Source organism: Takifugu flavidus, chromosome 20, assembly GCF_003711565.1.
Source record: "Takifugu flavidus isolate HTHZ2018 chromosome 20, ASM371156v2, whole genome shotgun sequence".
NCBI classification, from domain to species: domain Eukaryota; kingdom Metazoa; phylum Chordata; class Actinopteri; order Tetraodontiformes; family Tetraodontidae; genus Takifugu; species Takifugu flavidus.
Window position 1 is genome coordinate 1,610,119 of NC_079539.1, and position 27,977 is coordinate 1,638,095.

The window sequence follows — 27,977 nt, forward strand, 5'->3', positions numbered from 1 at the left end:
TATATTTTAGATGCTTTATTTCCTCTTGTGATAAAGTTTACACGTTATCTTCCTGATAACATCATCGTTACAATAAAAGGCCAGTATGTGCATTCACACAGGATACAACAGGGTTCACACCTGAAGGTTAAGTGCCCTTTTCTCACAAATGCCAATAAAAGACAATCATCAATGTCTGCTTGAAAAGAAATCAGGCCTCTTGTCACACACGCAACAGACAATAATGGCGCTGTTACACCAGGCCCGCTGTCTTAAGTAGCCTCAGAACACTGAATTATCAATAAGTCTTTTTTTAAATAAATATTCACATCACTGCAACCGTTGGCTCAACACAAATAAAGACACATTCAGAAAGAACTTCCCTATTTTTGTAATCAAGTAAATCTTGTGCAACGCCTCAAAGTGTTTCGGGATTGTCCACATTCTTGTCAGCAGTGCCAGAATTACTCTTCCTTCTCCATTTTTCCCTCTTCACTTTGACACTCAGTGTGACCGGAGGCGCCTCGATGTTTAATTCTTGTCGGAGCTCCTCGAGACTCTGCTCCCATCGCCTCTCGTAGAAGATACTGAGGACGCAGCGGGACCGCCAACCATTCCGCAGAGCCCAAGGACCCAAGGAAGTGAACAGCGACTGTAAGCGGCTAGGAGAAGGTAGTAGGAAGGAATTAACATTTCAGTGTGATGTAACAGGAAATCTTTTTAAAGAGCCCAGTTTCCTGATCAGTGGCTATCAAAATGGAAATAATTAATCCTTTAGAGATAAGGTAAGTTCAGTGCCTTTGTACATTGATCAGGAATTAGGATGTTTGGTTATTTGATGTTATCAAGGTGACCTATTTAAAAAAAACTTTTTTGGAACAGGTTACTGTTTTTGGTGGTTTTAATTCTGCACATAAATGCTAAAGTTAAATATCATGTGCTCTGTAAGGATAGAAGCGCTGGCCATTTACCTTGTATTTAACCTGAGGGGCCCCAGAAGTGCCCCAAGAGTGCACATAGGAAGGCCAGTCTGAGCAGCTTCAAACCACTTTACCGCCACCTCACCTGCAAACAGAAAGAGAGCCAGATAAAACAACGTGTGGGCGTGTGTGCGTATATGGGAGGTATGAAAGTGAGTCAGAAGACTAAATGCCATGATGCATGGATGTACAGATATGACTCACCCAGCATATTGGTGGGCATGCCCAGCAACGTGTGTAGCAAATCATGGACCTCTCTGTATCTCTGCATGACATAGGCTAACTCTTCATCATCCACAAACTTCACATCTGCCCTTGAGTCAGGCGTCACATGCTGACAGACAATCAAAGTCAGCCAACGAGTGAAGGCAAAAGTGAAAGGATAAATGAGCACAGTCAGGGGTGAAGGGTCCCTCACATTGTCCTCAAGGAAACGGAGGTATTCCCTCCCAAAAGTGCCATCGGGCATGGAGGCCATCTTAGTCAGATCGAGTGTAGAAAGTCTTATTCGGGGCCGTTCCCTGCAAAGGTCGTCACAGGTAGAATTAAAAAAAACATCACCTGACCTCAGAATACTGGCTCATTGGGTGCGTTGACGGCCTCACGTCAGGACAGCGTTGCCCTCAGGGTCCTTCCTCATCCTGTCCCTCAGATTGATCAGTGCTAAGTGTCCAGTTGTCTCCCCGAGAACAGCGACCATATCTGTCATGACAATTTCATGCCATATTAAATACAAGAAAGATTTATTTTATTAAACCGATTAAGCATTTAAATAAAACTATTTAAGATAGTGGAATACATTTCTACATATATTTAGGTGGCTTAATAAAGTAATGTATTGACACACCGTCAGGGAGAAAAACATCAATGATTTTCTGTGGGAATATGCAAATATGTCTACAGTTTTCCACTCTCTTCATTTATTATTTTTTCAATGTAATTATACATCAACTGAGACTAAGAACAGAGGTGTGGGCATGCAAGTGGAAGGATGTAAAGCGAAGGCTTGGAAAATTACTCGTAGGAAGATATAAGACTTTCCACATCACATATATACCAGCCAGCCAAAAGTGAAAAAAGTAGTTGAAAATACAGACAGAAAAATATTTGGATTTTCTGTGACAGCATAGAAATCCTGCATTGAAATGGAGGTTGAACGCTTCTGTGGTTTGCAGCAGTTTCCATAGGTCTTGCAAACAGAAGCAGCTTTGATCCTCTGTGCTTTACACCTGCGTCAGCTTCTACAACACATCTCCATCGTGACGCCAATGTGTGTTGAAAAGACTATATTTGAGTCAAGTCTTATAATATAATATAGAATCATATCAATGCACCAAGAACATTGTATCAGACTAAGTTGCTGTGCTATATTTTTGTAGAAATATCAGCAATTTGAGAGCTCAAGAGTTAGTGAATGTATCGGTTTCCACTCTTGAAATCCCCAAATCTTTTTGTTCCTTCCTGAAACCTTCAAGGTTTTGATTTACATGTGGTTGCAATTTAAACTAAAGGCATGCACAGTAAATAACCTCACCTGGAAACAACGACTTAAGAGCGAGAAACAGAAGTAGATTAGGAACAGCACCTTAACAGCATCACAATCTAAAATAACAGAGACACCAAGCTATAAGTCAGGGGTGTCCAAACTACGGCCCGCGGGCCAACTGTGGCCCTTCATCCATTTTTAATTGGCCCGCAAGACATTTTATAAATAAAATAGAATATGGCCCGTACTTCAACTTTTGCTGAAGTGTATTGGACTTTTAACACCAGGGGAAGCTACTGTTGGCGTCAAGGCAGTTACTCCACCAAAAAGGAAAACCCTGCTTTTGCGCATCACTTTGTAATAAGCGTTTTTCTGGTTAACACACAGTGTACACACCGCTGTGTACAGCGCACACACTGCACACGCAAAAGCAGCTCATCTCATCTGATGCAGATTTGCTTCTTGATCAAGTGACATTTGTCTGGGTTTTTGGCACGAGTGGCGTCAGATCAGGACCACAGCTTGATGGCCCGATTTACATACCCAGCTGATACTCACCAGAATAATTTACTAAATTTATACGCACGTCCAGTTCAGTCTGTTAATGTTGATAACCATTTCAAGTGAACGTTATTATGTGTTCTCCTAAGCCTAATAACTCAAATAACAAGCTTGAAATCTACCAGTTCCATTTTCCCCTTTATTGTTTTTTCTCTGTACTGTAAATCTTCTAAGAAGAAATCTGAGGCTGCTGTTCTGGGAATGAGCTACCAAAGCTTTTTCTGAATAACTCAATAAAGATCCATTTATGGAAAGCTGTGATGAAGGCAGTTTTGTCTTTAATTATATTCAACAATATAACATATTTGACCACTTTTAATTGATTTTTCTAACTTTAATACACTAAAGTTAAGGCTATATACCTAATTTCTAGTAAGTGGCCCAGCCCCTCCTATATTTTTATGTATTTGGCCCTCGGTGAAAAAAGTTTGGACACCCTGCTATAAGTGAATATATCATACTGCAGCACTTGCAACAAGCATCCCGTGCTGATGTTTGTGTATCTCACCATGTCTGTATGGATTCTGCAGTGCAGCCACACCCGATCCAACAGCCAACAGAGCCTTCTGCATGGCTGTAGTGCGGATGTGTCCAGGATACAGGCCATCGGGGCAAACGTGCACGTCACTGCTGTGCAGCTGACGAAAACACACTTCAGGGACATAAGCAGGACATTATGAGAAACTCAACAATAACCCGGAAAATATAAAATCAATTAGATCTAATACCGGACCTTAAGTCTCTAACTCCAAAAACGTATTTTTGTTTTATAGCCATTGTCTGTGTAGATTCTCAATCATCCAGGTCATTGTAGAAAACTACATAGATAGACATAGACATAGAAAACTACCTTGGATTTTATAGCCATTTATAGATAAAGTGGCTGGTGTGATGTCATACCTCAACCCTCGCGTCTGATTGTATGATGTTCTTTTTTTCTTTCTTTCTTTAAATCAAATGCTGTTATTTCTGTGGCAGATGTAACAGGATGCACCACAAATTCAATGAGAGGATGACCAATTTTTAAATGAGGCTTTGTGTTGTTTTTAGACAGCAGGGGGTTTTGCCTTCCATGGGTACTATATAGGGCCAGTCCCTTTCATTTTTTGTAACTGGTGTTCTGGACAAGTCATCGATGCACTCTTGGAGTAATTTTGGTAAGCTGACCACTCCTTTGAAAGCTCATCACTGTTCCCAGTTTTCTCCATTTGCCCATGGTTTAATGGAGTCTCAATGCCTTTGTTTTTTAATTTCCTTCAATTGTGACATGATGTATTTCTTTTCAAGCTCTTGAAGCGTACTTCATGTCATCCGACAAGTTCTGTTTAAGCAAATGAAACCAGAATTTTCGTATTTCAATTTGTGTCTACTCGGATTATCGTTGTCTGGTCTTAAACATGAAACAAGTGGGATAAATATGGATGAAAATAAGAAATCAGGTAGAGTTAATTACGGCACTATATAACCAAATATAGCTAATAAGACAAAATAGTATAGTTTTTCCCGACGTATCTGGATTAGGTTCCGAGAGCGCAGCAGAAATGTATAAACTATTTTTAAACTTTTCGAAAGCTTTAAATTGTAATTTTAAACAGGCACTCTTAAGGTTAACCTGTTAGGACCCCTATTGCAGTATTGCTAGCATAACAACGCTTACTGCGTACAGTGCTAGAATCAATTTCCATTTATTTTATTATTTTTTTAAATTTATGTGCGTCTCAGCAATTACATCCAAAATGAATTAATACAGCCGTGAGCAGTTTAAGAGCCGGTGCTCTGGGACAGAAGATTTCAACAAGATCTGACACTAGAGGGCTCCGTATAGGTTAAACTTCACAACCACGCTACTGTACATATAATTGCAACGCCAATTAAATTGGCGCTGAATTAATGTGACAGCCATTTCACAACTTTTTTTTAATTAACTAACGCCAAGGTAGAGACCATGCAGGACATACGTATGTGAAAATAAATTACCTTTGGAGACTAAAACACCTTCTCGCTGGTTTAGACGATTTAAGGATTTGCACAAATTCGACCACATCGTGACTCGCGTTTTTGCGCATGTGCGGTATTATAAAACTACGTTTTTTTTCAAATTTTAATCCACTTGTTTTGTTCTCTGGAGTCGCCCTGACAGGGCGGGGTTTTTTAATCTTTTATAGCTATGATTACGGCAGCGTCGATAATTGAGCTAACGGTTAAATTGCCCTTCCCATCTGTTGGGTAATGGACACTTTAACGTTTGTCATTTGTGGCAAAGTCAAGATTTCAAGGTTAGCTGGTGATTCTGAGTGCCCCCGAAAATATGTGTGCGTCTTCGCTAAACTCGGGACTACAGGTTTCTCCAAACGACCCCGTTTGGAGAAACCCACGGTGGGGATTACCCACTAAATGTTCAAGTTAGCTTTACCCAGGAGTGAAAGTACGGCATAACTAGTGTTTCGTTTCGCGTCTTTTTACAGAGACGAAACGAGTCATATGTACGCCCCAAATGTATTTTACGGTAGGTGGCTGGGTTGTATGTGCTGACGTGTAGCGTGGGTGTGTGCACAAACTATGAAGTGCTGCCGTGGGATTTTTCTCTAATACTGAAGCGGACGCGCACTTTTGTTAGCTGGGTGAGTAAAGAGTTTACTCTGGTGCTCTGGTGCAGGACATGCGGAGTCTCGACCCTGAATTCTCCGCAACATTACGGGGGAACATGGCGACATGGCCGCGCTAAGGGGAAGCAGCTCTGCAGACAGCTGCGGTTTGAAATTTGGGTGTAGTTTGTAAAAGTTGTTGACACTTCGTTTTTAATCCGCCGGAGATTGAGATTATTCGTTGCTAGTCCAGAAGACGCTTTCACACCACGTCCCAGCCTCTGTTTGCATTGCAGACCCCCCGGACGCGTTTAAACTCAACCATTTGTGTTGAAAAACTGTTTCCACACTGTCCGAGTTTCTTGTGTTCCTATTTTAAGATTCAGAAATGTCAAGTGTGTGATGTGTATCACGATAATAATTCTAAATAAAGCGGTTAGAGGTGTTTTGGAGCAACTGAGCGATTTGCTGCGTCCTGAGCTTTTCGTGCGAAACGTTGTCTTATTTGATCTTTGGCCTGTTTTTTTGCAGTGCTTCAACATCAGTCTGGGGGTTTTGTTTGTGCTGCTCTGAACTAAATGATCCTGTTGTTGACTCTGAACACGCATGACATGCACGAAACCTGTAAAAGAGGTTTTATGTTGTGTGTCAAGGGTGAAGCCAGAGATCTTAAACCAGATAATTGTGGTGTCGCTGGAGTCTTTTAAAAAGATAGTGACTTGTATGTAACTTGAAATGTATAAATAGGTATTTGGATCAGACCGTGCTGTGTGGTTTTGTTTTTTAGAATTGTTTTTTTTTTACGGAACAGGCAAAAAAAAGGGTCATATGGTTGAGTGTTTAAGTCTCATGATGGGTAATTTACGTGATATTTAAGTCATGAGAATCACGTCATCATTGCACATCCTGCAGATGTTGTTTGTCTTGGAGATCCCATCTAGCTCATCTAGATTTATTAAAAAAATAAAAAAAACTTTTTTCCTAGAACCAGAAAATAGGAACTTGGATGTTTTGCTTATTTTAAGAAATTGCTCATTGTCATGGAAACCAAACTGCATCATGGGAAGAAAATATAGTCTCTTGATCAAAGTTAGGAAACCCTGATGAGTGTAGAGTACAGCAAATATCTGAAGCTACATATGGATCCTATTAGAATGTTGCAGGTTCCGTTCAGGTAAAACTAACCAGGAGTCTTCTGTGAAGCCACCCAAAACTACCTGAAACCCTCCTCCTGTGGCTTTTCTGAAATCCCTGCCACTGCTGACATTCCTCTCAATAAGGTCACATCGAGAGTATAAGAGCAGTGGGGGGGTGGAAACAACATTTCAGCTTTACGGTATCAGCACATCCTTTACCAGTAAAGCAGATGTAACACCTGACAGGGAATTTCTATTTCTCTTTTTCAAAAAACACTCGGGTGACCTGAATGTGTCAGTAAGGAGCAATTTGGTGTTTCGTGAATGACTTGAGAGCTTTCATGGCAGCAAAAGCCAACAGCTGCAGCCGTCCAGCACAGAATTTGCATGTGTGACTAATGAGCAGTCAAATATGGTCTTGGTTATTCAAAATAATTCATTATGACATTTGTACAGGGAGTAACGCTCCTCATTCCTTTTCCCAAAAGTGCTTTCATGGTCACATGCATTGGTTCCATTTATAGGAGCTTTTTGTGAGGAGTTACGGTCCATTAGGGAAGTGCTCGGTCGTGGTATCGCCAGGTCGAAACGGTTGCAGGACGAAAGAGATCTGTCTCTAATTTGGTAAAGAAATGATTGTCATAGTTTTGTGGGGTGTGTAGTTGCTCCAGTGTCTCATCTTTGGCCTTGTGGCCTTTATTTAATCACAAAGCTTGAGGTTAAATAACTGCTGTTAGACTTTTGTACCCTTTGCTGCACTCAAAACAAGGTCCCTCCTTTATAGAGGACGGGTCAAAGAGGAGGCGTTTGACTCTATGACTGAATATCTTCTAGCTTTTTGGAGCCATAGAGGAACTGGTGGCACAATAATCCTTGCTTGTCGTTAAACATCCATTATCTTCCTTGACAGGAACTCACAACAGATTGATGGGGGAGAATGGCTCGGATTTCAATGGACTGCTCCTCATCTTTGCCGGGGATTCCCCTCAGTGTGTTGTCGGTGCCCATGGAGAACAAATATAAATGTCAGCAGTGTCTCCAGGTGCTGAGGAAGCCTGTCCAGGCTCAGTGTGGTCACCGCTTCTGCATCCATTGCTTCAAGGAGCTCACCAGGTAGACTGGAGGTCCTCGGACCACCCACAGCCTCGTGCAATGCAAACCTCTTCCCTGTCCGATGCTTATACACTAATGAAACACGCTTCCGCACACCCAGTGGGCTCATTTCTGCTCAACTCTGAGAAAATCTCGGCCTCCAACGTTCAGTTGCTTTATTCCAACTCATCCTTCCATGACTGGACTCTAAGATTGAAGTCAGTGAATCAGAAGGATGTGACCATCCTGGCTCATTCTTAAGGTTTCTTTTTTTACCTCTTTGTCCTGTCATTTTTACCTCAGATGCATCCTGAGTGCTTTTGCTTTTCATTAGTTTAAACACCAACCAGCAAATAAAGATGCTGGTTCAGCAGTTCCTAATCTTGTTATCTCCTTTTACAAAGCATGTTTATCATCTGAGGTTCAAATGTCACATCATTTTGCACCTGTACCAAGGAGCAATTGTCACTGACCTCATCATTGGGATCATATTGAAAATAAATTCAATTATTTTCTTTTTTTTCTTAGTTCTGGGCCAAAACCATGTGAAGCCTGCCGCCAAGAGGAGATATACGAAGAGCCCATTTCCGTTCTAAATAGTAACGAGGTAATTATGTGGTTCTGATCTTGCATTGTAGCCCAATGAGACATCTTCCTTCCCACTGTGACTCAGTCAGGCTTCCCCCTCCTCACTGACTCCCACAATCACGCCTGTTATGTCTATCTGGTGGGATAACTCATAGCTTCCCGGGATCACTGTGTTCTGACTCCACCACCAGGTATTTCCAGACAACGCCGCTGGACGAGAGATAGCAAGCCTCCCTGCCAGGTGCTTGAACCAGGGCTGCAGTTGGACCGGCTCTATAAAGCAGTATGAGGTGAGGGACAAAAAACTGTTTGAGGCTGTGGTCGTGGCTTTCAGCTGTCTTTTCCCCTAAACTGCTGGTCCGAATCAGCCTTTCTTCCTTTTCAAACCACCTGTCGCAGTCCACATAGCGGCCTTTTCTGTTCCTCTCAACCCAATTTACAGCAGAGGGAAACAGAAACAGGAAGTGGAACCTTACAGCCTGGAAAGTCCCTGCATGTCCACATTTCCAGCTCAGCTAACAACAACAAATCAGTGGGAAAGTACCAGTGTAGTATAAAAGGCCATTCAAGTCCAGATCAGTTCCTTGACTCGTGAACAGTTCCTTGACTACTGCAACAAGCCGGAACCACTTTTTCACGGTTTTTCACCAAAAGTTCACGCGGGAACTCCTCGGAATTTGGTGTAAAGGAGAAGGTCCCGACACGAACTGTGTCTGTTTGAGCGGGAAAAAAAGGCTCAGCTGCATTTCTGAGACCAGTTTGTGTCGCCCTGGTCGAATGAGAATGAGTGTCCTCCGATTGCATCTGTGTGGACTCTAAATAGTGCAGACAGCAAGGTTGCCCCACCCCACTGCTGTCACGGCATCTTATCATGCTGCGCCTTTCAGTTGGCGGTTTGACTAATCGCAACCAAATGCAGATGAGCCAGCAAGACAGGAAATATTGAAATGATAGGTGACGGCGCGGCAAGAGCTGGAGCTTACTTTGTGTGTCTAACAAATAAGGCTCATTGGGTTATAGTTTGCCAGTTTTGAGCCGAAAGATGAAATAAATGATCAATGTCGGCGCGTACAGTTGTGGTTTAAGGCCGGCAATGTGGAAAGAGCTGCGCTAGTTAGCACGCTGTTTCGAAGACCGAGCAAGGCGAAGCAACGTGCTGCTCAGCAGGATTGGTGGGGCTGGTTTTGGTTTAAAGATGATTCATAACTAGTTATGGTTTGTCGATGTGGGAGTCGGCGTTGACACATTTCTTGAAATAGTCAAATATGAAAAACAGGCTTACCGACTGTAGCCGCTGCTTTCTGGCTCCATGTGCACCGCTGTTAGTCATCCAGAAACATTCACTTCCGGGGCAGTCGGCGCGCATCACAGCTCTGTGGTCATTTCCTGTTTAGTTTTGGAGCTTTTTGTTTGTTTTGTTTTTTTTAATGAATATAGATTTTTGCGGGCTATTTTCCCCAAATGCTGTGACACTTTATTGCTTCAACAGTTTAGTATTTCTGCTTTTTATGTTGAATTGTTAGGAAGTGTGAGTGGTGTCTGTCCCATAAGTCTGACGGTCGCGCTAAAACACCGCTGTCCACGTTGTAGGCTCAGCACGAAGGCCGCTGCGAATTGGAGCAGATTAAGTGCGACGCCTGCCAAGCCTCCGTCCTCCGTGCGGAGATCGACAGACATAACGAGAGAGAATGTGAAGCCCGGACGCTCAACTGCAAATACTGCAAACTCACCTTCCATTTTAAAGACATCAAGGTGAGACAAAGCTGGTGTTTGAATGCAAACCAAAAGGGAAGATCTCACGTTTTCTGATTTTGTTTTAGGCCCACGATGACATCTGTTTGAAGTTCCCCTTACCCTGCAAGGACTGTGGGAAAAAGAAGATCCCCAGAGAAAAGGTTCGAGCCGCGCTCTGTTTTGAGCTTGTGCCAACGCGGTCTAAACTATAATATTTCAATGGCCACGTTTTTGTCCTCTCCACCTTCAGTTCAACGAGCACATCCGGTCCTGCGCCAAGTCCAAAAGTGCCTGTCCCTTCAGCGAAGTGGGCTGCAAATCTGTGGTGGGTACCTGCCCGTTTAACAGGAAAATCCGTTTCTGAAGTTTTGTTGAGCGTCAGGTCTGTTTTCCTTTCCCAGGTGGAGAACGGAAAGCTCAGGGAGCACGAGCACAGCAGCACCGTGGAACACCTGCACCTGCTGCTGCCCATGGTGCTGTCCTTGACCCGGACGCGGGCGGAGGCTTCCGAATCCGGGGAGTGGCAGGAGGATTCTGGTCTGGGCCTGTACCGGGCTCCTGAGGAGGGAGTTAATGTGGGCGCCGGAGCTGCAGCCTCCGTGCACCCTGTGGACTTAGAAAAAAAGGTGCGTCTGGTGGCTCGGCGCCTTTTTAGCGTCTCGATACTTTACGTGGCTTCTCACACATCGGTTGGCGTTTTCGCGACAGGTGACGGCTCTAGAAAACATCATCTGCGTCCTGAACCGAGAGGTGGAGCGCAGCGCGTTGAAAGTGGAGGCTTTCGCACACCAGCATTGTTTAGACCAGGAAAAGATCGAGAACCTGGTGAGCAAAGTGGGTCAGCTGGAACGGGCGATCGCCATGAGAGACCTGCAGCTGTCTGAGACCGAACAGATGGTGCGAGAGCTCCAGTCCTGCACCTACGATGGGATATTCGTCTGGAAAATCTCCGAATTCTCACGTCGCAGGCAGGAAGCCGTGGCCGTCCGCATGCCTACGATGTTCTCGCCAGGTGAGCGGAGACGCGCATGCAGTTATTTTTGTTGGCGAGGATGCTTCAAGGCTAACGTGACACTCTGGTTTTGTTCCACGCAGCATTTTACTCCAGTAAATATGGCTACAAAATGTGCTTGAGGCTGTACTTGAACGGAGATGGGACGGGGCGAGGGACCCACCTCTCACTGTTCTTTGTGGTCATGAGGGGCAAGTGTGACGCGCTGCTCAAATGGCCGTTCAGTCAGAAGGTAAATGGATTTCCCAGGGTCACGAAGGCTCCCAACGGTCCCTCAGAGCAGCCTCTCTATATGGCAGGCATGTCCAAACCCAGTCCTCGAGGGCCACAATCCAGCCGTGTTTTCTGTCCTACCAGGCTGAAAATGCATTCAGCGGGATCGAAAACCCGGCTGGATCGTGGCCCTCGAGGACTGGGTTTGGACATGCCTGATATATGGTATTCGTCCCTGCCTCTCCAGGTGACCCTGATGCTCTTGGACCAGAACAACAGGGAACACATCATCGACGCCTTTCGCCCTGATGTGACCTCCAGCTCCTTTCAGCGGCCCATCAGTGAGATGAACATCGCCAGCGGCTGCCCGCTCTTCTGCCCGCTGGCTAAACTGGCCGGCAAGAGCCCGTATCTGAAGGACGATACCATTTTCATCAAAGCTATCGTAGACCTGACAGGCTTATAGGGTGTGTACTGTGGAAGTTAAAGCACCAGAATATCAAAAACCAATATGAAAGAATAGCAACTGTGGCAATAATAATAATAATAACAACAATAGATTTATACATATATATCACACATAAACAACTATTAAATTATATAAAAATGGTGATCTATGGTGGCTATAGTTCTCCATTTAATAAATTATTATTTTGTATTATATGTTTTGAAACACGTCTATAACTAGAAGTATAAATTCTATAAACTATGTAATAACTTATAACTTTGAACTAAAACTTAAGCTAAAACTTTTTCACGCATTTAGAATAATTGTCCTATATGCATCAATATATTAGCTCATTTGTTCATTATTGGAAAGATCTTTAAACAATCTTTATAACATATATTTAAAGATACTTATTTATATATAATCTTTTATCTCACTCTAAACTGTAGATTTAAAGAATACATTTGACAACAAACGGCTTTATACAAAGGAAATGTGCTTGGTAAGCTGTTTCTGCTGCTGAATTACACTTAGAAGTGATGATAATTACATTTAGATTTAATATTACCTGGTTGACGAGTGAATGAGCCCGTCTACTACCTGTTCAGTCTTTTTAGTGTATCTTTAGAATGTAACCTTAAATGTTAAATATCTTCTATTGGATTATATTCTATGCAAGAAAAAACTAATAATCACTTTGATTAAATGTTGGAATTATTAGAATGGGGGTTAACTGTTTCACTTTTCAGTGACTATATAACTGTATTTAATACAGAAAATACTGTGTGTTTGAATCTATATTGATGCTTCACAGTTTTGTTTTGCCAGCTAGAATGTGATGTTGTGATGGAAAAACTGGGTTGTTGCCATAGCAGCATAAAGGTTCCGCCCCTCCAGAGAAGATGTAAGGACTACTTTGGTGTGTTGTTTTTAGCGTGAACATATATTTATTCAATCTCTTTTCAGATGTGACGTTTCACTTCTTCTTTTTGTCTGATGTGATTTGTAAAATGAATTTTTTTCACAGTTCACCATGTGCAAGATTAAAAAATCATAAGCGTTCAGCTTTGGACTTCACCGGGTATGAATATATTTATTATTTAGAAAGACATTTGGGTTGTTTGGACATCAGTACTGCTGCATCCTGGTCCTTCAGGGCAAAATCTGTGTCTTTTTTCTTGTCGTTTGTCTTTAGTTGAGTGATTTTTGCCAACTAACTACTCATTTCCACCTCTTCAGTCATCAGCCTTTAATTCTCTTTCTTACCTCATATATGTCTCACATTAGAAAACAGTTTCTTTGTCATCTTATCTTCCAGAAAATAGCAACAGTTTTTTCCCCCGGACCCAATAATTCAGCAAGAACTTCACTCTTCCTCTATGAAATGCTTGAATTTATTGAACTAATGCTGAGAAAACATTCAGAGCTTTAAATCTCCTGTATTGTGCAGAATTGGAGGTAGTACACGCACAAATAGTTAAGTTTGATGTGAAAATGAGATCTGAACAAAAATCGTGCAATTTTGCACCAAAAATACAAATATGTTTCTCTGGCACCAAATCATCAAATACCAAATATTTCTAAAATTATAGTATTAGAACAACAATAATAGAGTTGCTTTAGGCAAATTGTTGGTGTAGTGGTTTAAAGCAGTGATCTTTTATCCAGTAGGATGTTGGTTCAAGTCCCCAGAGGCCCCTTGTCCTACTCTGTGAATGTTCACTTTCTTCTAGTCGCAACGTTTTTCTTTTATTTATTATAGTCTGGAAATAGAAATTAACCTTTCCTTTCCAGTATAATATTAGTGGGTTATGCAGGTTTTACTAAATCATAATCATAAAATGTCCTGTATCCGCCCCTGGGGGGGCATTTAAATGTAACACATGCTTGTTTCCTTTAATTAATCATAGTTTATATCTTTATGTTCATGCTTTCGTTTTTGCATGCGATTTCTTTAGATAAACCTGTTTCCTTATTGTCTACATACGCACAGGAAATTTCATCAAGGATATTGAAATCCAGAGCCAGATTCCTGCCAGGATTTCTGTCTAACCAGGTGGAAATCTCTTAAAAATGGGCCTCTTAAAAATTTCCAGAAAACCTGGCGGGGATTGAGGACCGGGTTCCCCTGCAACACTTTTGCGTCACTTCTGCCCTTTTATTACACATTGGTGTATTACCATTTAACTTATATCACCTATATAAAACGTTTTTAAAGTTTATTGTATCTAGAAAAAATATGGTATTCCTCTATTTTATGCAAGAAGCATCATTATTATTTTTCGTATGATGTGTGTGTAAACAGGATTTTTATTTGATGTTTTAGGTCATTTCAACATATCTACTTTGCTTTCGATCAAAATAGCTGTAGAAGTTTATTAATGACACAAACTCTTATTATCAGCAGTGGACGTCAGATGTAGTTTATTTCTAGAAACAAACATCACTTTTTGGCTTTCAAGACATGCTTTTTTATTACAGGGGAGCATTGAAATATGGAATATTTAAAAAAACAACAGCTTCAAAAACAGTAAAAGTGGTGACGCTGGTGATTGATCACACACGCCGACCTTGAAATTTTTGGAATACTGTTCAGTGTGTGTTGGAAACCCAGCTGGTGAGCTGAACCGCGTCAAACACCCAGCGAGCAAACCCAGCATCATCGGGGGATCTGTTCCACCGGAACACCAAGAAGGTCGAACTCTTGTTTGTGTTCTCATGCTTAATTCCTTATTAAGACATGTCCTGGGAAGAGGCAATGAAAGATACCAAAGATAGCTGCAGGCAGGACGGGAAGTAAACACACACATAAACACAAAAAGCTCCACAGAAAAACACGCGTTGCTACTGGGCCTTGCTCAGATTTTCCTTCAGCTATCAGAGATGATCACAAGGGTCTGACGTGAACGATGTTGTCATGACAGCCATGCTGACGCACTTGACCACAGCAGCTAAAATATTCAGTTCTGATCACCATGTAATGCAACACCACTTATTATTCGGTTTACTTGACGCTGGGGGATCATTGTGGGGTTTCATGGACGGGACGTGGACAGCGTCACGCTAAGATTGTACCTGAAGGTGCACAGAACACGTGTGTGCACACATACAGTGTTGTAGGTTTCATAATGGTGAAAATTCCTTTTAAAAAAAAAACATTTTGTTATGAGACTTAAGGAAAAAGTTCATTTAAATATGATACCGCCTCCCCAAAAATGAAACCCTAATAAAAACAAACTAGGAAACCTTTGTTCTGTCACGCGTCATGCTAATTAAGGACAACTTCTCTTGATTAATCAATAATTCTACCATGAAATAAGTGGCTCACAAAGAAAGAAAATAGGACGTGTTGTAACTAAAGTCCCCAGCGGGCTGCAGTAAAAGCTAAATTTCACCCTTTTCATTCCCTTTTTGGGTTTAAATGGATTTGGAATCCACTGAAACGCGCGTGACATCACTAATGTGAATCGGTCCTCGGCTCGAGCGTTTCGTCTCTGTTGGACAGACACGAGCGCAACGTCCCGCAGCTGCAACTCCACTCACATTTACACCTCAGGTCCAGGATTTTTTTGCGTCAAGCCTGTTCAGACGTAGATTTAAGTTACAAACACAAAACGTCTCCTGGGCAACGCGATGGGATGTCAGTCCCGTGCACAATGATGACATTTATGATTCCTCCGGGCCGTAGCGCAACAGTCTGTGGTGATTTGTGTCCTGGTGGGACGCCGCCGCACCACAAGTGTCATCGTGACACGGATGACGGCGCCGTGAGCTCGGGCAGAAGCCGCTGTCGGAGCGAACTCATGGTCTTCCGTTCACGCAGTTCTTGTTGCGACTCAGCCAGGACGGGAGGAGGCTGCGGGGCCTCGACGGCCGGGCCATGGCCTGCGACAGCCGCACCATCCGCGGCGAGCGCCACACCTTGATGGTGGAGTCATCGCTGGCAGACAGCAGCAGCTCCTGGTCAGCCGGGCTGAACGCTACAGAGTTCACCACGTCGTCGTGCGCCAGACGTGCCAGACAGATGTTGTAATGGCGATCCCAGATGTAGCCATGCTTGTCCTCTGCTCCGCTGTAGTTAAACACAACAGAGTCAAAATAACATTCAGAATCGTATTTTTTATGTGTAGTTCCCCTTACCGCCAGAAGGGGGAGACAGAACAATATCGCTAATGGGTAAGACCAACATGCATATAAATATTTAAAGGTAAACACAATTAATAGTGGTTTGCTTTTGAAACTCACCTGGCAACAAAGTCCCTGCTGACGTCGAGGAAGATAAAGAAGCACTCGTCGTTCGGTGTGAAGGCTCGATGGGCTCGCAGAATCCTCCTTTCCTCCCTTAAACTCTTCAAGTCGATGACGTGCAGGTCTATTTCTTGGGCGATGGGGGGAGGACACATGGGATCAGAGATCTTGCAGCCTGGTGGCCAAGCCCTGCTGTTCACGTAAAGGTACCTGATCAAAGAGATTAAAGACATTTGCACACTATAACAATAATCGTTGCAGTTGAGCACAAAGAAAGCCACAATTGTATAAATGTGCATATTGAAAAATGCTAAATATATGCGTCATTTTCTAACCTGTGGTCTGGAGAAAGGCCCATCCCAATGATGTGTCCGTGGATATCAATGACGTGGTCCAGGGAATCAAAAAACTCAGAATTTCTCTCTTCTCCTAGAACTGGACCGCTAGTGGTCATCTGGTCTGGCTTGATGCATTTTATACCTAAAATAGAAACATTTAAACAAAATAAAGGAGGCATCCGACACTGTGAGGCTGAGCTCTATGTTCCTTGGAAAACTGTCCGAATTACCTATCTGGTGAGGGGAGTATGTAAGGCTGCCAGTGGTGAAGAGTAAGTAGGTTTTGTCCTCGCCGTTCCCAGGCTCCGAGGGCTCCAATAGGCTGGAGCCGGGCGCCTTGGTGTGCGCTTTACCCAACATCTGAGCGACCTGCGTCTCTATCTCCAGCTCCCTGAGCCCCATGTTTTTACTCTGAGAGCCAGAAAGAGGAGGCAGATTGGCAAATGGTATAAAAGTCATCGCCAACATGAGCCCGACGCCTCACTGACCTGCAGGACGTGATCCAGGCCCGAGAGGGTGGGCTGAGGGTGACGGCCATTAGGGAGTCCGGGACATCTCGCCTCCTTCTGCTGCTCCTCATCCTCGACGTCCTCGTCGCCGTCCTCGCTGCCAGAGGCCCCCAGGTCAAACAGGAGGGGCTGGTGGTGCTGTCGCCACCCTTTCTGCTTCTGAGCCTGAGACTGAGCCTCGTAGTCCAGCAGCAGATCTGGGTTGTCGTGACGTCGGCAGTGGGCCACCATCACAGTGCGGATTGTGCTGGCGTTGATGTTCTGGATCTTGAAAAGACGTTTGACGACGTTGACGTTCTCTGACTCCACGTCCTGTCGAGAGGAAGAGGAACACACACACTCCAAGATCACAACATCCCCCCAACAAAGTAATCAATGGGGTCTTTTAAGAAGTGATCAACGCACTCACCTGAAAGGCTTTATTTAGCCAGAGCACCGAGCAGGACGTCATGTTGCCGATCCAGTGCAGGTTCCCCGAGATCAAGTGGGTCTCATTGAGCCAGCAGCCAAACACATCGTACGGTTTGTTCCTCACGCGTGAAAGCAACGTGTAGTTTTCTGTGGCGTGTTTAGAGGACGAGGTTAAACACACACTCAAAAATCACTTCCTGTCCACTTGACATTGAGTTTGTTTCCCCCACCAAGACTGATGACGGCAATTTCCCCCGACGAGGAGTGGTGCGGGCCGAGGTAGACACCAGACACCAGCAGCAGGGTGTCGTCAGCGTTGAACTGGGAGAACTGGGTGTAGCCCCAGTTGAACTGCCGCATGCTTGAGCTGTGCACCAGCGAGATATTTCCATCTGCGCGTTCTGTGTCCCACAGCTAGAAAAATACACAACAAGTAAAAAGGATTGATCAAACACAGCGGGAAAAATAGATGTCTGAAAATGTCTTTGGTTCTTTAGGCTCAGTAAAGTGGCCAATCAAGCTCAAAACCAAATACACAAATTCAATAACAATTATTCTAATGGAACAACATTTAAAAGCCTATTGAGTCCAGAGGGAAAGAACATCTTCAAACAGAGACAGAAGGCAAAAGAATGTCATAGCTTCACTTCTTCAGAGACTGTGAGAGGACGACAACAACAGTGGACAAGCAGATGTGGAGCGTGCAAACGGGATCTGTGAGGAACATCTACCTTGACAGTGCAGTCTTTAGAGCACGATGAAAACCGATGACCCCTGTGAGAGAAAGCCAGGTGGAGGACCTGGTCACAGTGCTCCCTCAGTGTCTGAACCTCCACGCAGGGGATGCAGTCGAACAGACGCCTGAACTCTCCGTGCCACGACACAGACGCTGCGTGGGCAAAGGCCCAGAGTAAATTAGCACAAGCAGCAGATTATTGTCGTCAATATAATGAAGCCCGAGCGTGGAAGATGTTTAGAATGACTCACAGGGGTGCCGTGGTACAGAGCGCGGGATGCGATAGTAGGTGTAGAACAGCTCCCTCCAAAGGAACTCATCTCTGGAGACAGCCAGCCACTGCCTGCAGGTCAGGCCAGCTCTCAGCACAGCATCGTGGGGCAGTAGCATAAAGATCTCCAACACCAGGCTATCCGGCAGAACTGGGACATACTCCATCCTAACATCCTGTGGATCCAGATGGGGTTTGGGGGGGGGGGGTAGAATAGCTGCTGCACCGTTTTAAAGGCATAATAACATGCAGATCTTTCAAAATAAACAGGCAACAAAATGCAGATTATCGAGGTCGTTAAAATAGGGGTGATGCATTTATATGGAATCACTAAAACAGCGGAAGAAGGACGGTGTTCCCCTTCAGTTCGCTCCGCCTGCGCACCTATAAAAAACTTGAGGCCCCAACCTTCAGTTCCAACTAATTTCAGCCTGACATCTGAGATCTGTTTAAATGGTGAGGACGGGGAGCTTTGGTTTGAGTTTTTCCCATTGAAAAAGCAGTGAGAAGCAGGGATTTGCTGCGTGCAGGAATATCGCGCTCGCCGGGAATGAGCTGTGTCACCCCGGCAGTTTCTGCTTAAGCAACTAACTAACTAACATTTCACCGAAATAAAACAGCTTCCATGTCGATCTGACCTTACGGAAAAACACGTTTGCAGGGAACCAAATTCACAAGCTGGTGCAAGAAAGCTTTTGTAAGCGGAACCAGGTCGTCGGGTTGTGATGACCAAACATGGAAATGTTCTTTGCTGTGCGTAAAACTCAGTTTACAGTGTTTACAGGAAAGGCTGGCCGCCGATCTTCCAGAAATAAACCCGCAACCACCATTTCCACACATGACAGGTAGCAATATTCGTTCTCGGCACTAAAAATCGAATGCTTCTACTAGGCTCCCCTTAAACTGGCTCACTTGGTAACAACCCGGGCTAGCAGTTAGCTTGACATTTGTTTTCAACTTTTAGCCACAGCACCAAAACTGTCATTTCGAACGGCAGTCGTTTATTTTAAAACTCTATTTGATGAAAAATGACCTGGCACAAAACAATGAGGCTGACACTGGCAGAACCTTACCTGCTGTATCAAATAATGTCGGAGAAACCCTCAAGTGGTCCGGTAAGGCTGCAGCTAGCTACTGAAAAATGACAACAAGCCGCAGCAGGCAGCCGTGAAACGGCCAGACTCGATCAACAGACGACAGCACCGTCGCTCCGACAAGACCAAAGCAATCGACTGCATAAAGAAAGATGCCTAATTTCTGTTCGCGATTTAGAATAATTGTACTTCCACTGAAATGTTTTTTTCCGTTTTTCTCTAGGAAGATTTGCTACGTTTATCTATAGTGACGATGGGAAGATAGATCGGATGCGCTTCACAGGCTAAATAATGAAGCTAAAAACAAAATTAAAAAAGTAGATTTGATGTTCATAACAATAAATTCCAATAATCTAGTAACAGTGATTTTATTTGTATATTTCTTTACCAGCTTCAAGAGAAAAAAATTAGACTAGCAAAATTTGGGGACGTTTCTTGAGACCAAGATCGTCAAAAGACTTAATTAGGCTACTCCCTGTATCTGGGGAGTCATTATCTAACGTTGGGATCTGGTGTCTCTTCGTACGTGCGTGGTGATGCCATGGTGACCATCTCCCTGTGCATCAGTAAGTCACTGGAGGACCAGTCAGTCACTGGAGGACCAGTCAGTCACTGTGTCAGAACACCAGGACTTCCACTCTTAGCAGGACTATGCTTTGATACATTTTCTCTGGTAAGGAAGCCCATTTTTTATATGAGTAATTATTTTATTATCATATCATTGAATTATTATTTTTTTAATTCCACTCCGCAGGTGTATTTTTGCCACAAGGGCCGTACACTGTACTGCATAAAACTCAAGCAGGGGCAGATTATGTTACCTGCTGCATTATCTCCCCACAAATGATCTTTTGCTTGTTGTGCAACCAGATAAAGAACAATTTCTGCCTGATTAATTAGGGAAGGGGGGGGGGGGGTTGTTTGTGTTTTTTTGTTTGTTTTTCCAGCTGTGTGCAATACTGCACAGTGGCTTTCTTCCTGTCTTGGATGCTCAAAGAAGGACAAGACAACAGTTGGATGTCAGAACTGGAGTAAAGGTGGGTGAATTTGAGCCGTCTTGAAAAAATAATGACTTGTGTAACACCGGTTGCTTAATCCTCTCCTCTTTTCCTTTCTGTACAGGACAGAATGTGTGGACCGTCCCACCATGCAGTCTAAATGAACCTAGATGTGGAAAGATGTGTTTCTCACATTCCTCTTAACCACCCTTCTCTGCAACGTTTTTGTACCTGTCTTGATGATGACTCGTCCGAAAACTCCTTTTTGAGTTGGATTATGTTTGATGGTTGACAAGTACAGCAACTACGCAGAAGTGGCCCAATAATGCATGTAAAACCTATAACTATACTTATATTATGTACCACGAATAAATGCTACACAATAAAGCGTGACGCATGTGTACTTACACCATTCCGCCGCTAGATGTCAGTCCTGCTCTTCCACGTGTGTCTGGCGCCACCAAGTGGAAGAAAAGTAAATGTCCACTGAAATGTGACTGATGCAAAGATCTGATGAACAACCCCGATGAAGTGACACTCGTTTAAAGAGGTTTAAACTAGGTCTCATGCGTATAATTTATTCATCATTTTACTTGACTCACTTCGACAATCATTTTATATCTAACCTTTTTTTGATGACGATCCAATATGAATCGAAAACTTACTGAGTCATCAGCACTTAAAATACAAGTAAGAAATAATAATAATCGTAACAATTTATTTTAACCTGCAAAGTAATTTTGTCTTGTTATATTCAGATCCTCTTTCATTTTTACTCGTCATAGATCAGTTGGATTTTAGCATTTTTATTTTATTTTATGATTTCATTTTAAAATCTGTGCTTTTCTGTGCATAAAGACCTCGATTTTCACATTAAAGTGATGCCAAAATCTTCAGATAACACATGATATGTTTAAAAATGTGAAGCTTTAACAAGAAGCAATGATTTATAGAATACTGCGGTCTAAAAAGCCTTTTTAAATAGACACAAGGGTTAAAATTTCAAGGCCTGATAATCCATCGTGCCGAAATCCTAATTCTTCTTCAAAACAGAGAAAGTGTGCACTCGTGCATTATTTAATACGATAATATTTATTTAGAATAGAAGAAAGCACAAGATTATTTACATTCACATGTACAGTGGCATACAATACAATTTTACAATTTCACAATATAGCACAAGCTATGTGTGCGCAAGTTTAAAGTGACCATTTCAGTTTAATTCGCTGACACGTGTGGGCGAATTTCACAGCGCATCTTTTCACCTGAGCAGGTGAAGATGCGTCTTAAAATAGGCAGTGTAATACCGGCACATTTCAGCTCTCCAGGGAAACACGTTTCCAACCGAAATGCAGTCAAAAATTAAAAGCAATACACGTACTGTGAGAAACCCAAAGGAATGTTGTGAAATGCGTCTTTCGTCTGCTTTGATGCGGGTCTGTGCCACCAGCAGCGCCTCTTATCTAAAGTGCAACGTTGTCTGAGCGTCGGTGCTGACGTTATCAAAGCACCATGGTGGGGATGTGGTGCACCAGGGGCAACTGGTGCTGGTGGGGGATCGCTGTCATCTGTGGGGGAGGAGGGGAGACCTGGGACGGCACCTCCGCGGCGTTCATCGCGGGTTTGTGCCGTGCGCTCTTCTGGTGCGCCCTCAGGCCCGCGAGTTGCGAGTACGCGCTCTGGCACACTTGGCACTTGTAGGGCCTCTCGCCGGTGTGCAGCCGGACGTGGTTGCGCAGCGTGGACGACTGACTGAAGCGGCGGTTGCAGAAGCGGCACACGAAGGGCTTGTCCAGCGTGTGGATGCGCATGTGGGAGCGCAGGTTGCTGCGGGAGTTGAAGCCGCGGTGGCAAATGACGCAGCGCATGCGGCCCGCCGAGACGGAGGAAGGGGAGCAGGAGGATGCCCCGTCGGAGGAGTGGGTGTCATCTGGAGGAGGGAGAGAAAGGGATCAAGCTTAGTTGCGAACGTGTGGACGTTTTAGAGCTGGTGGAAGGATTTTAAAGGGTTTCGTCGTTCCTACTTTTCTTTTGTTGCTCCTCATCAGTTCCTGGAACTCCGGGGATCCCAAGAAATGTGTTGTGGGTGTTTCCGTACCAGACTAGAAGCTCCTGGTCTGGTGGGATGGTCTGAGACAAGAGGAGGGGAAAAAAAGATGCAACTGTCAGCAAATTAACGACGCTACCTGCCAATTAGCCAAGCGGAAATGTTCGAATCTAAATTCTACCACTAGATGGCGACATTCGTTCGCATAAAACACCCAATAAAAAGACTCACAGGAAGTTTTTCTGTCGACAGACTGCAAATAACAACTAATTCTCACCTCCACCGCTTTGTAGAAGATGCTGCTGCCAATTTGGACCACCTCCAGGTTCTGTTCCTGTTCGTTCCGGGCGCACTTGATGTAGGTCATCCAGCTGCGCTGGTCCTCCTGGCTGGCATCGATGAAGTAGCGCACCGTTCCATCCTCGTTGAACACCTGACAGAGACGCACAGGAGGACAGGACTGGAACTCGGAGCCACCAGGGACGGAGAGGACACCAAACAACGAACTGGGAGATGTCTCTGGGATTTAAGGCTATGGGCTCACCTCCCACATTAGGTTATTATTCTTCAGCAGATCCACATGCTCCGGGGACAGGACTCTCCCGGTGAAAGGCCCCATCTCTGTTCCTGCTTTGATCCAAGTCTTGGAAAAGATGCCAAGTCCTTCTCCTGGGATCGAGCTCTGGGCGATGATCACCTCACTGGGCAGCACCAGGCTGGACAACTTCTGCACCTCTGTAGATTTAAAAGAAAAGAAAAGAAAATGAACACAAAATTTCAAAAAAATAAAATAAAATTTAGAAGCATGTACATTTTAATTAATTTACGTAAAATGCCATTCAGACCAGGCAGAAAGTTGCGGTCAGGTGTCATAAAAGATCCCTGAAAGCGGCAAATGGACTGGATCTTATTTTAGTCACGAAATATTAAGCCCGGGCTTATCCCCCGTTTAATTCGATTATCTGGCTGAATTGAAAAGTTTTGTTCGGCAGAAAAGCCCCATCGAAAAGCATTTTCATCCGCATCAAAAAGGAAAAGAAAGAAAAAATCTTGCGCTCCTTTAATGTCAAAATCAAAGTTTTTTTTTCTTTTTTATTGAGGCTGCGATAAAAAGACGGAGCAAACGGGGGGTTAAATGGTCCTCTATTGCTCAGGGTCCAGCAATTTGTCATGCTTCAGATGTGAAATTCATTAATGTTTACTGGAAAAGAAACGGCTAATTCCAAATTCATTATCCTTTTAAGAACTTTGTAGCAATAAATTTGCGCTGAATGAGACGAGGACTTGTTAAAAAGACTGAGGAATTTCTGTAACAAAAAAATGGAAAGGCGATTAGATGGTTGACATGCAATGAATAGCATTAGATTTAGCCTTCACGGTGCATTATGCGAGGAACAGCAAATCTTTTAAGGAGAGAGAAAGAGAAAAGGGCCGGAGCCCCATAGCTGCCAAGAGAGGAAAAGAGACTGTCCGGAGATTGATGAATGCGGGATAAAACCCGGGACATCTCAAAGAAAAGAAAGTTTTCTCTCCTCGAGGTTTAAGTGGAAACTTTCCCAGGTCAAGCACAAAGTTAACCAAATGAATTTAATGCCCCGCGTCTTTTCAATCAGCGGCAGTTACACGCCTAACGAGCCTCCCAACGCAAGGTCTCGGAGCTCTGGAAGGGTTAATGCGTTAAATGGATCGAAATAAAAGCAGCAAAATGGGGGGAAAAACGGAGACAACAGCTACGAGGAATGAAAGAAACTCTGGGAAATAAACGCCTGAGAAAGACTGAGAAAAGAGCTCTGCGCGGAAGTTTGAATAAAGGTGCAGAGATGCGAGGAGTTGCGCAGGAGATCACAGAAAGGAATCATCTAAAACAGGTTCGTTCGGATCAAATCACGGGACGATGCCGGTTTTAAACATGCACGTGATCTGGATGGATTGAAATAATAATCCCAAACGCACCTCCGGTGAAGGACTGAGCCAGCACCTCGGCGGTGAAGGCGGTTTTGGGGGCGCAGCCGCCGCCGTTCTGCCGCTCCTCCGTCAGGTGTTCGCCCAGCACGTTCCTCCACCTGCCGTACAAGAAGCTGTGGAGGATGTCCGAGGTGATCACGTCCGACAACGAGCGAGTCGGACACTTAAATCCAGACTTGAGAGCCAGGGTGTCGGCGGGAAGCACTGAGCCCATGTCAGGAGACGACAATTAATCGTTTTTGAAGAGGAAAAAGAAAAGAAAAGCTACTTTGGGTTGAGAGAAAGATGCGATGGAAGAAGAGGTGAATCAGAGAGCTGCTCCACCGTCCGCCCTGCGCGTAAAAGCACCCCTGCCTGGCCTGCGAGGGTCTCTTATATATCTGGCTGGTGTGACCCCCAGTCTAATTACTTATTAATGTCACACCCCTCACCGCGTGGACCAGAGGGAGGGAGAGAGAGAGGGAGAGAGAGAGAGACTCCAGTAATATACCGGTTTAATGCTGTGCGTAAAAGCTTCGCTTTTTTTAAACATTTAAGCTGCATTAAATGGCTATTTAAAAAAAAAAAAAAAAGAATACCAAAATAACACACAACAACAATAACAAAAACCTGGGAAAAAAAACATACGACCAAAAACTTTTAAGACTGGCAAGTGATTGAAAAAAAAAAAGTAGAACCAATTACGCACAATTAAAGAAAGCGACGCCTCGCGAAACGCGAAAGAAAAACCTGTCAGTTGTTGATCACAAGACTCTTCTAAGTGGGTCAGGAAGTCTGGGACCTGGGACCAGTCTACTTCTCAGGCATTTGGTATTCATGCGTTGGTATTATTATTATTATTTTTTGTGCGCACTTTAGCGCGGGAATAACAAGAATGGAAACACGTTCGGCGTGTTTTTTTCTTCTCTCCGCCGTATTGTTCACGCTGGAAAAAAATGCAAAGCTGCTTCGACGTGGTTCACTTTTTCAAGCCCTTGTTGAGGTAAGCGGTTTAATATTCATGGATGTTCGGAGCCCCCTCGGTATTGTGACGACGCTCAGATGAGTATATACGAGCCCTTTCTTCTCTATAGTCTCAGTCCTCTCTGTTTTTTCCTCTCTTGCCTATTTTTCAGGCTTGATGGACTGGGGCTAAATGGGCAGTTTTCCTTCTTTTCCAGCAGAGAGGACATCTTTATTCCATCCCCGGCTCACAGGTTTCCTATTCAGCTCCCCTCCAAGTAATGTCAGGGCCCTGAAAAGTGCTGCAAATCAATCTTTCATGGTGTTTTGAGGGCAATTTGACATCCATGCACTCCTCCTTTCACTCCAACAACTACAAGGGGATTGTCCGAAAAAATGGGCAAGTTGTGCGGACTCTTTCTCTCTGTTTCTCGCCTGACGAAAATGGCAATGTAATGAGAAAAGATATAGCAACTAAACACAATAGCGGTGTCCCCCCCCCCCTCTTCTTATTTTGGGGTGGGGGGGTGCAGAGATAGTGAAAAGGCAAGGTGAGTGACAGGGCACGAAAAAAGATTACTGTGAAACAGCTGCTTTTTATGAGCGGGCCCCTCCTTCGTTTGTCTCCTTTTCCCAGATGAAATTTCGCTGCTCTTTCAGTGGGATTCTTTCTCATCTAGATTGATTTACATTTATAGCATTCATCGCACAAATCCGAGGTAAATGGTGGGGACAGCGGGGCGGGGTCGCTTCTTTATTAAAGAGGAATTAAATGAATTGAATTGGGGTAACGCATGGATTTGATTTGCTTATTTATGCATTAACCTATGGCATTATCCGGAGCTGGTAAAGCCGCGGGCATGTCAGCAATAGCAAATCGTGCTGCTTAGCTGTTCCATTGTAAAACAATTTAAGCTATTATTCTCTCCATTTAAAGCTTATCAATTTAATGTGGATGATTGACAATTATTGCATAAAGAACTCGGTAATTGTTGTATTTCAAAGAGCCGTTGGGAAACCAATCAAAGGCGGGCATTTGTTTGTGGCTAAATAGGAAAGTTCACGCTCAAAAAGGGAGAAACTGACGGCCTGGGGGGGGGAGGAGGGACGAACTCGACTGGATGATCCGAAAATGACGCATGTGGAAATTTCACGTCTTGAGAGTGAGAAACCGGCTGCAGGTTCGTTCTTTTGTTGGGGAAATTTCGCTCCTCGTTGCGCGTTTGGTTTCGTTTTTTTTTTTTTTTTTAAATATATATATGTGCAGGATCATTGTTACTTCTAGCAAAATGAATATATGCATCTCTCCTTAAAACGCAGGACACACACACTTACACACACACGTACACACGCACGCACCCGCACCGTGTCTCCAGGGCTCCTCCGCAGCGTCATTAAAAGCAGATTAAGGTAGCCGCCGCTGCGTGCGCGGTCCCGAGGATCTGCTCATCTGTTGCAAAGGTGAGAGAGGTGCTGCCCCCCCCCGTCCACGCCTTTTATTCTGGCCCCCCCACTCTCCGGCTGCCCCGGACAGAAGGTGACAGGACACCTGAGGCGCTGGAAGTGTGTATGTGTGTGTGTGTGTGTGTGTGTGTTTTTTTATTCACGCAGCAAATGTGACAAAGACATTGATCCGGTTACAGCAATTATTAAAGCGCTGCTATGATCCGATTGTAGGTGGGTGGAGGCTCATCCAGGACGAATCAGCGGCCACTTTAATTTGATTTACAAGGGAATGAATAATTATTTCAAAAGAATGTTTATTGGAAACAAATTTGGCCACATGTGCTGAGCGTTTCCTGCATTTAAAAAAAGGGTTTTGTCGAATTCTTTGTGTTTAGATCACGTCAGGCTTGTTGTGTAACTGCTGTGACAGTGTCACTGTTTTAAGGCCTCATCGTCATTCCTGAATAAACTGGAACACAGATCTACTCCCAACGGATGCGTCATTGCTTATATTCTATAGGACTAATTGCCAAAAATGCAAATCTTTACCATTTACCCAGCTCTTAACTGTGTGTTTTTACACAAATAAACGTGCATTCAGGCGTGTGTAGACCACTTTCCACTGGACGTGGTGCTAAAGCGTTAATTTACCCCCAGAGGAGGGCGATTTAAGAAGAGCCCAACATATTCAATAAGGAGCTTTATTGATATTGTCCCCTAACCTCCTCTGAATGATCTGGACAACTGAACTATTGCACCAACACAAAAGACCACCGAGACTGAAGTTCCCTTTGGGGCCATATTTAAAAGATGGAAGAGGATCAAAATCAAGGGCTGGATTTGGAAACAGCTGCAGCGCATCAATGCGGGGGCTGCATGGGGCCGCGCACGGTCCGCCGCGGCAGCGGCATCGCCCCCCCCCCCGCTGCGCGCAAAGATGTGCTGTGACAAAGCTGGAGGGGCTCCGTGCAGCAGGCTGCTGGGGGACAGTTAACATGTGGGTGGAGGGGGCAGAGAACTCCGAGAACTCAGAATTCCTGTCGGGGAAAATGCGACATCAGCATCCCAAACCCGGGAAGAGCAACCAAAGCGTTCCCATTTTCTCCATGACGGCTAATCGGAGGCATTCAAGGACACTGGAGACAAACAAACGGCATC

General features: G+C 44.1%; 4 protein-coding genes and 1 long non-coding RNA gene across 12 annotated transcripts; 2 read left to right on the top strand and 3 right to left on the bottom strand.

Moving 5' to 3' along the window:
• Positions 1-9,762, bottom strand: coq4 (coenzyme Q4 homolog (S. cerevisiae)). 3 transcript variants are annotated; one of them, XM_057019831.1, is made up of 7 exons: positions 9,690-9,762; positions 3,515-3,658; positions 1,565-1,661; positions 1,378-1,480; positions 1,164-1,293; positions 951-1,044; positions 1-641 (listed from the first exon to the last, which is right to left on the bottom strand). In XM_057019831.1, the coding sequence occupies exons 2-7, from the start codon at positions 3,576-3,578 to the stop codon at positions 398-400; spliced, it is 732 nt and encodes a 243-aa protein (XP_056875811.1). In that variant the 5' UTR covers positions 3,579-3,658; positions 9,690-9,762; the 3' UTR covers positions 1-397. The 3 variants fall into 3 exon arrangements, with proteins under 3 accessions (XP_056875811.1, XP_056875810.1, XP_056875812.1); XM_057019830.1 differs by lacking the exon at positions 9,690-9,762 and adding an exon at positions 4,984-5,124; XM_057019832.1 differs by lacking the exon at positions 9,690-9,762 and adding an exon at positions 3,740-3,994.
• traf2b (Tnf receptor-associated factor 2b) lies at positions 512-12,878 on the top strand. Of its 6 annotated transcripts, none has more exons than XM_057019814.1 (11): positions 512-651; positions 7,638-7,840; positions 8,348-8,426; positions 8,599-8,697; positions 9,998-10,159; positions 10,228-10,302; positions 10,392-10,466; positions 10,543-10,767; positions 10,850-11,153; positions 11,237-11,385; positions 11,614-12,878. In XM_057019814.1, the coding sequence occupies exons 2-11, from the start codon at positions 7,665-7,667 to the stop codon at positions 11,830-11,832; spliced, it is 1,563 nt and encodes a 520-aa protein (XP_056875794.1). In that variant the 5' UTR covers positions 512-651; positions 7,638-7,664; the 3' UTR covers positions 11,833-12,878. The 6 variants fall into 6 exon arrangements, with proteins under 6 accessions (XP_056875794.1, XP_056875792.1, XP_056875791.1 ...); XM_057019812.1 differs by lacking the exon at positions 512-651 and adding an exon at positions 744-764; XM_057019811.1 differs by lacking the exon at positions 512-651 and adding an exon at positions 5,128-5,282.
• A 1,343-nt stretch (positions 12,879-14,221) lies between these two features.
• Positions 14,222-19,553, bottom strand: fbxw5 (F-box and WD repeat domain containing 5). Its single transcript, XM_057019797.1, has 10 exons — positions 19,401-19,553; positions 18,308-18,503; positions 18,052-18,209; positions 17,551-17,734; positions 17,319-17,467; positions 16,889-17,221; positions 16,631-16,811; positions 16,398-16,542; positions 16,060-16,272; positions 14,222-15,886 (listed from the first exon to the last, which is right to left on the bottom strand). Exons 2-10 carry the CDS (start codon positions 18,492-18,494, stop codon positions 15,616-15,618), a joined length of 1,821 nt encoding a protein of 606 aa, XP_056875777.1. The 5' UTR covers positions 18,495-18,503; positions 19,401-19,553; the 3' UTR covers positions 14,222-15,615.
• A 202-nt stretch (positions 19,554-19,755) lies between these two features.
• LOC130517750 (uncharacterized) lies at positions 19,756-20,831 on the top strand. Its single transcript, XR_008947790.1, has 3 exons — positions 19,756-20,094; positions 20,369-20,458; positions 20,544-20,831. It is a non-coding gene; the product is annotated as an uncharacterized LOC130517750 (long non-coding RNA).
• A 659-nt stretch (positions 20,832-21,490) lies between these two features.
• Positions 21,491-24,821, bottom strand: LOC130517739 (PR domain zinc finger protein 12-like). Its single transcript, XM_057019826.1, has 5 exons — positions 24,420-24,821; positions 23,011-23,201; positions 22,744-22,899; positions 22,444-22,549; positions 21,491-22,349 (listed from the first exon to the last, which is right to left on the bottom strand). The coding sequence occupies exons 1-5, from the start codon at positions 24,643-24,645 to the stop codon at positions 21,922-21,924; spliced, it is 1,107 nt and encodes a 368-aa protein (XP_056875806.1). The 5' UTR covers positions 24,646-24,821; the 3' UTR covers positions 21,491-21,921.
• Positions 24,822-27,977: the final 3,156 nt, after the last annotated feature.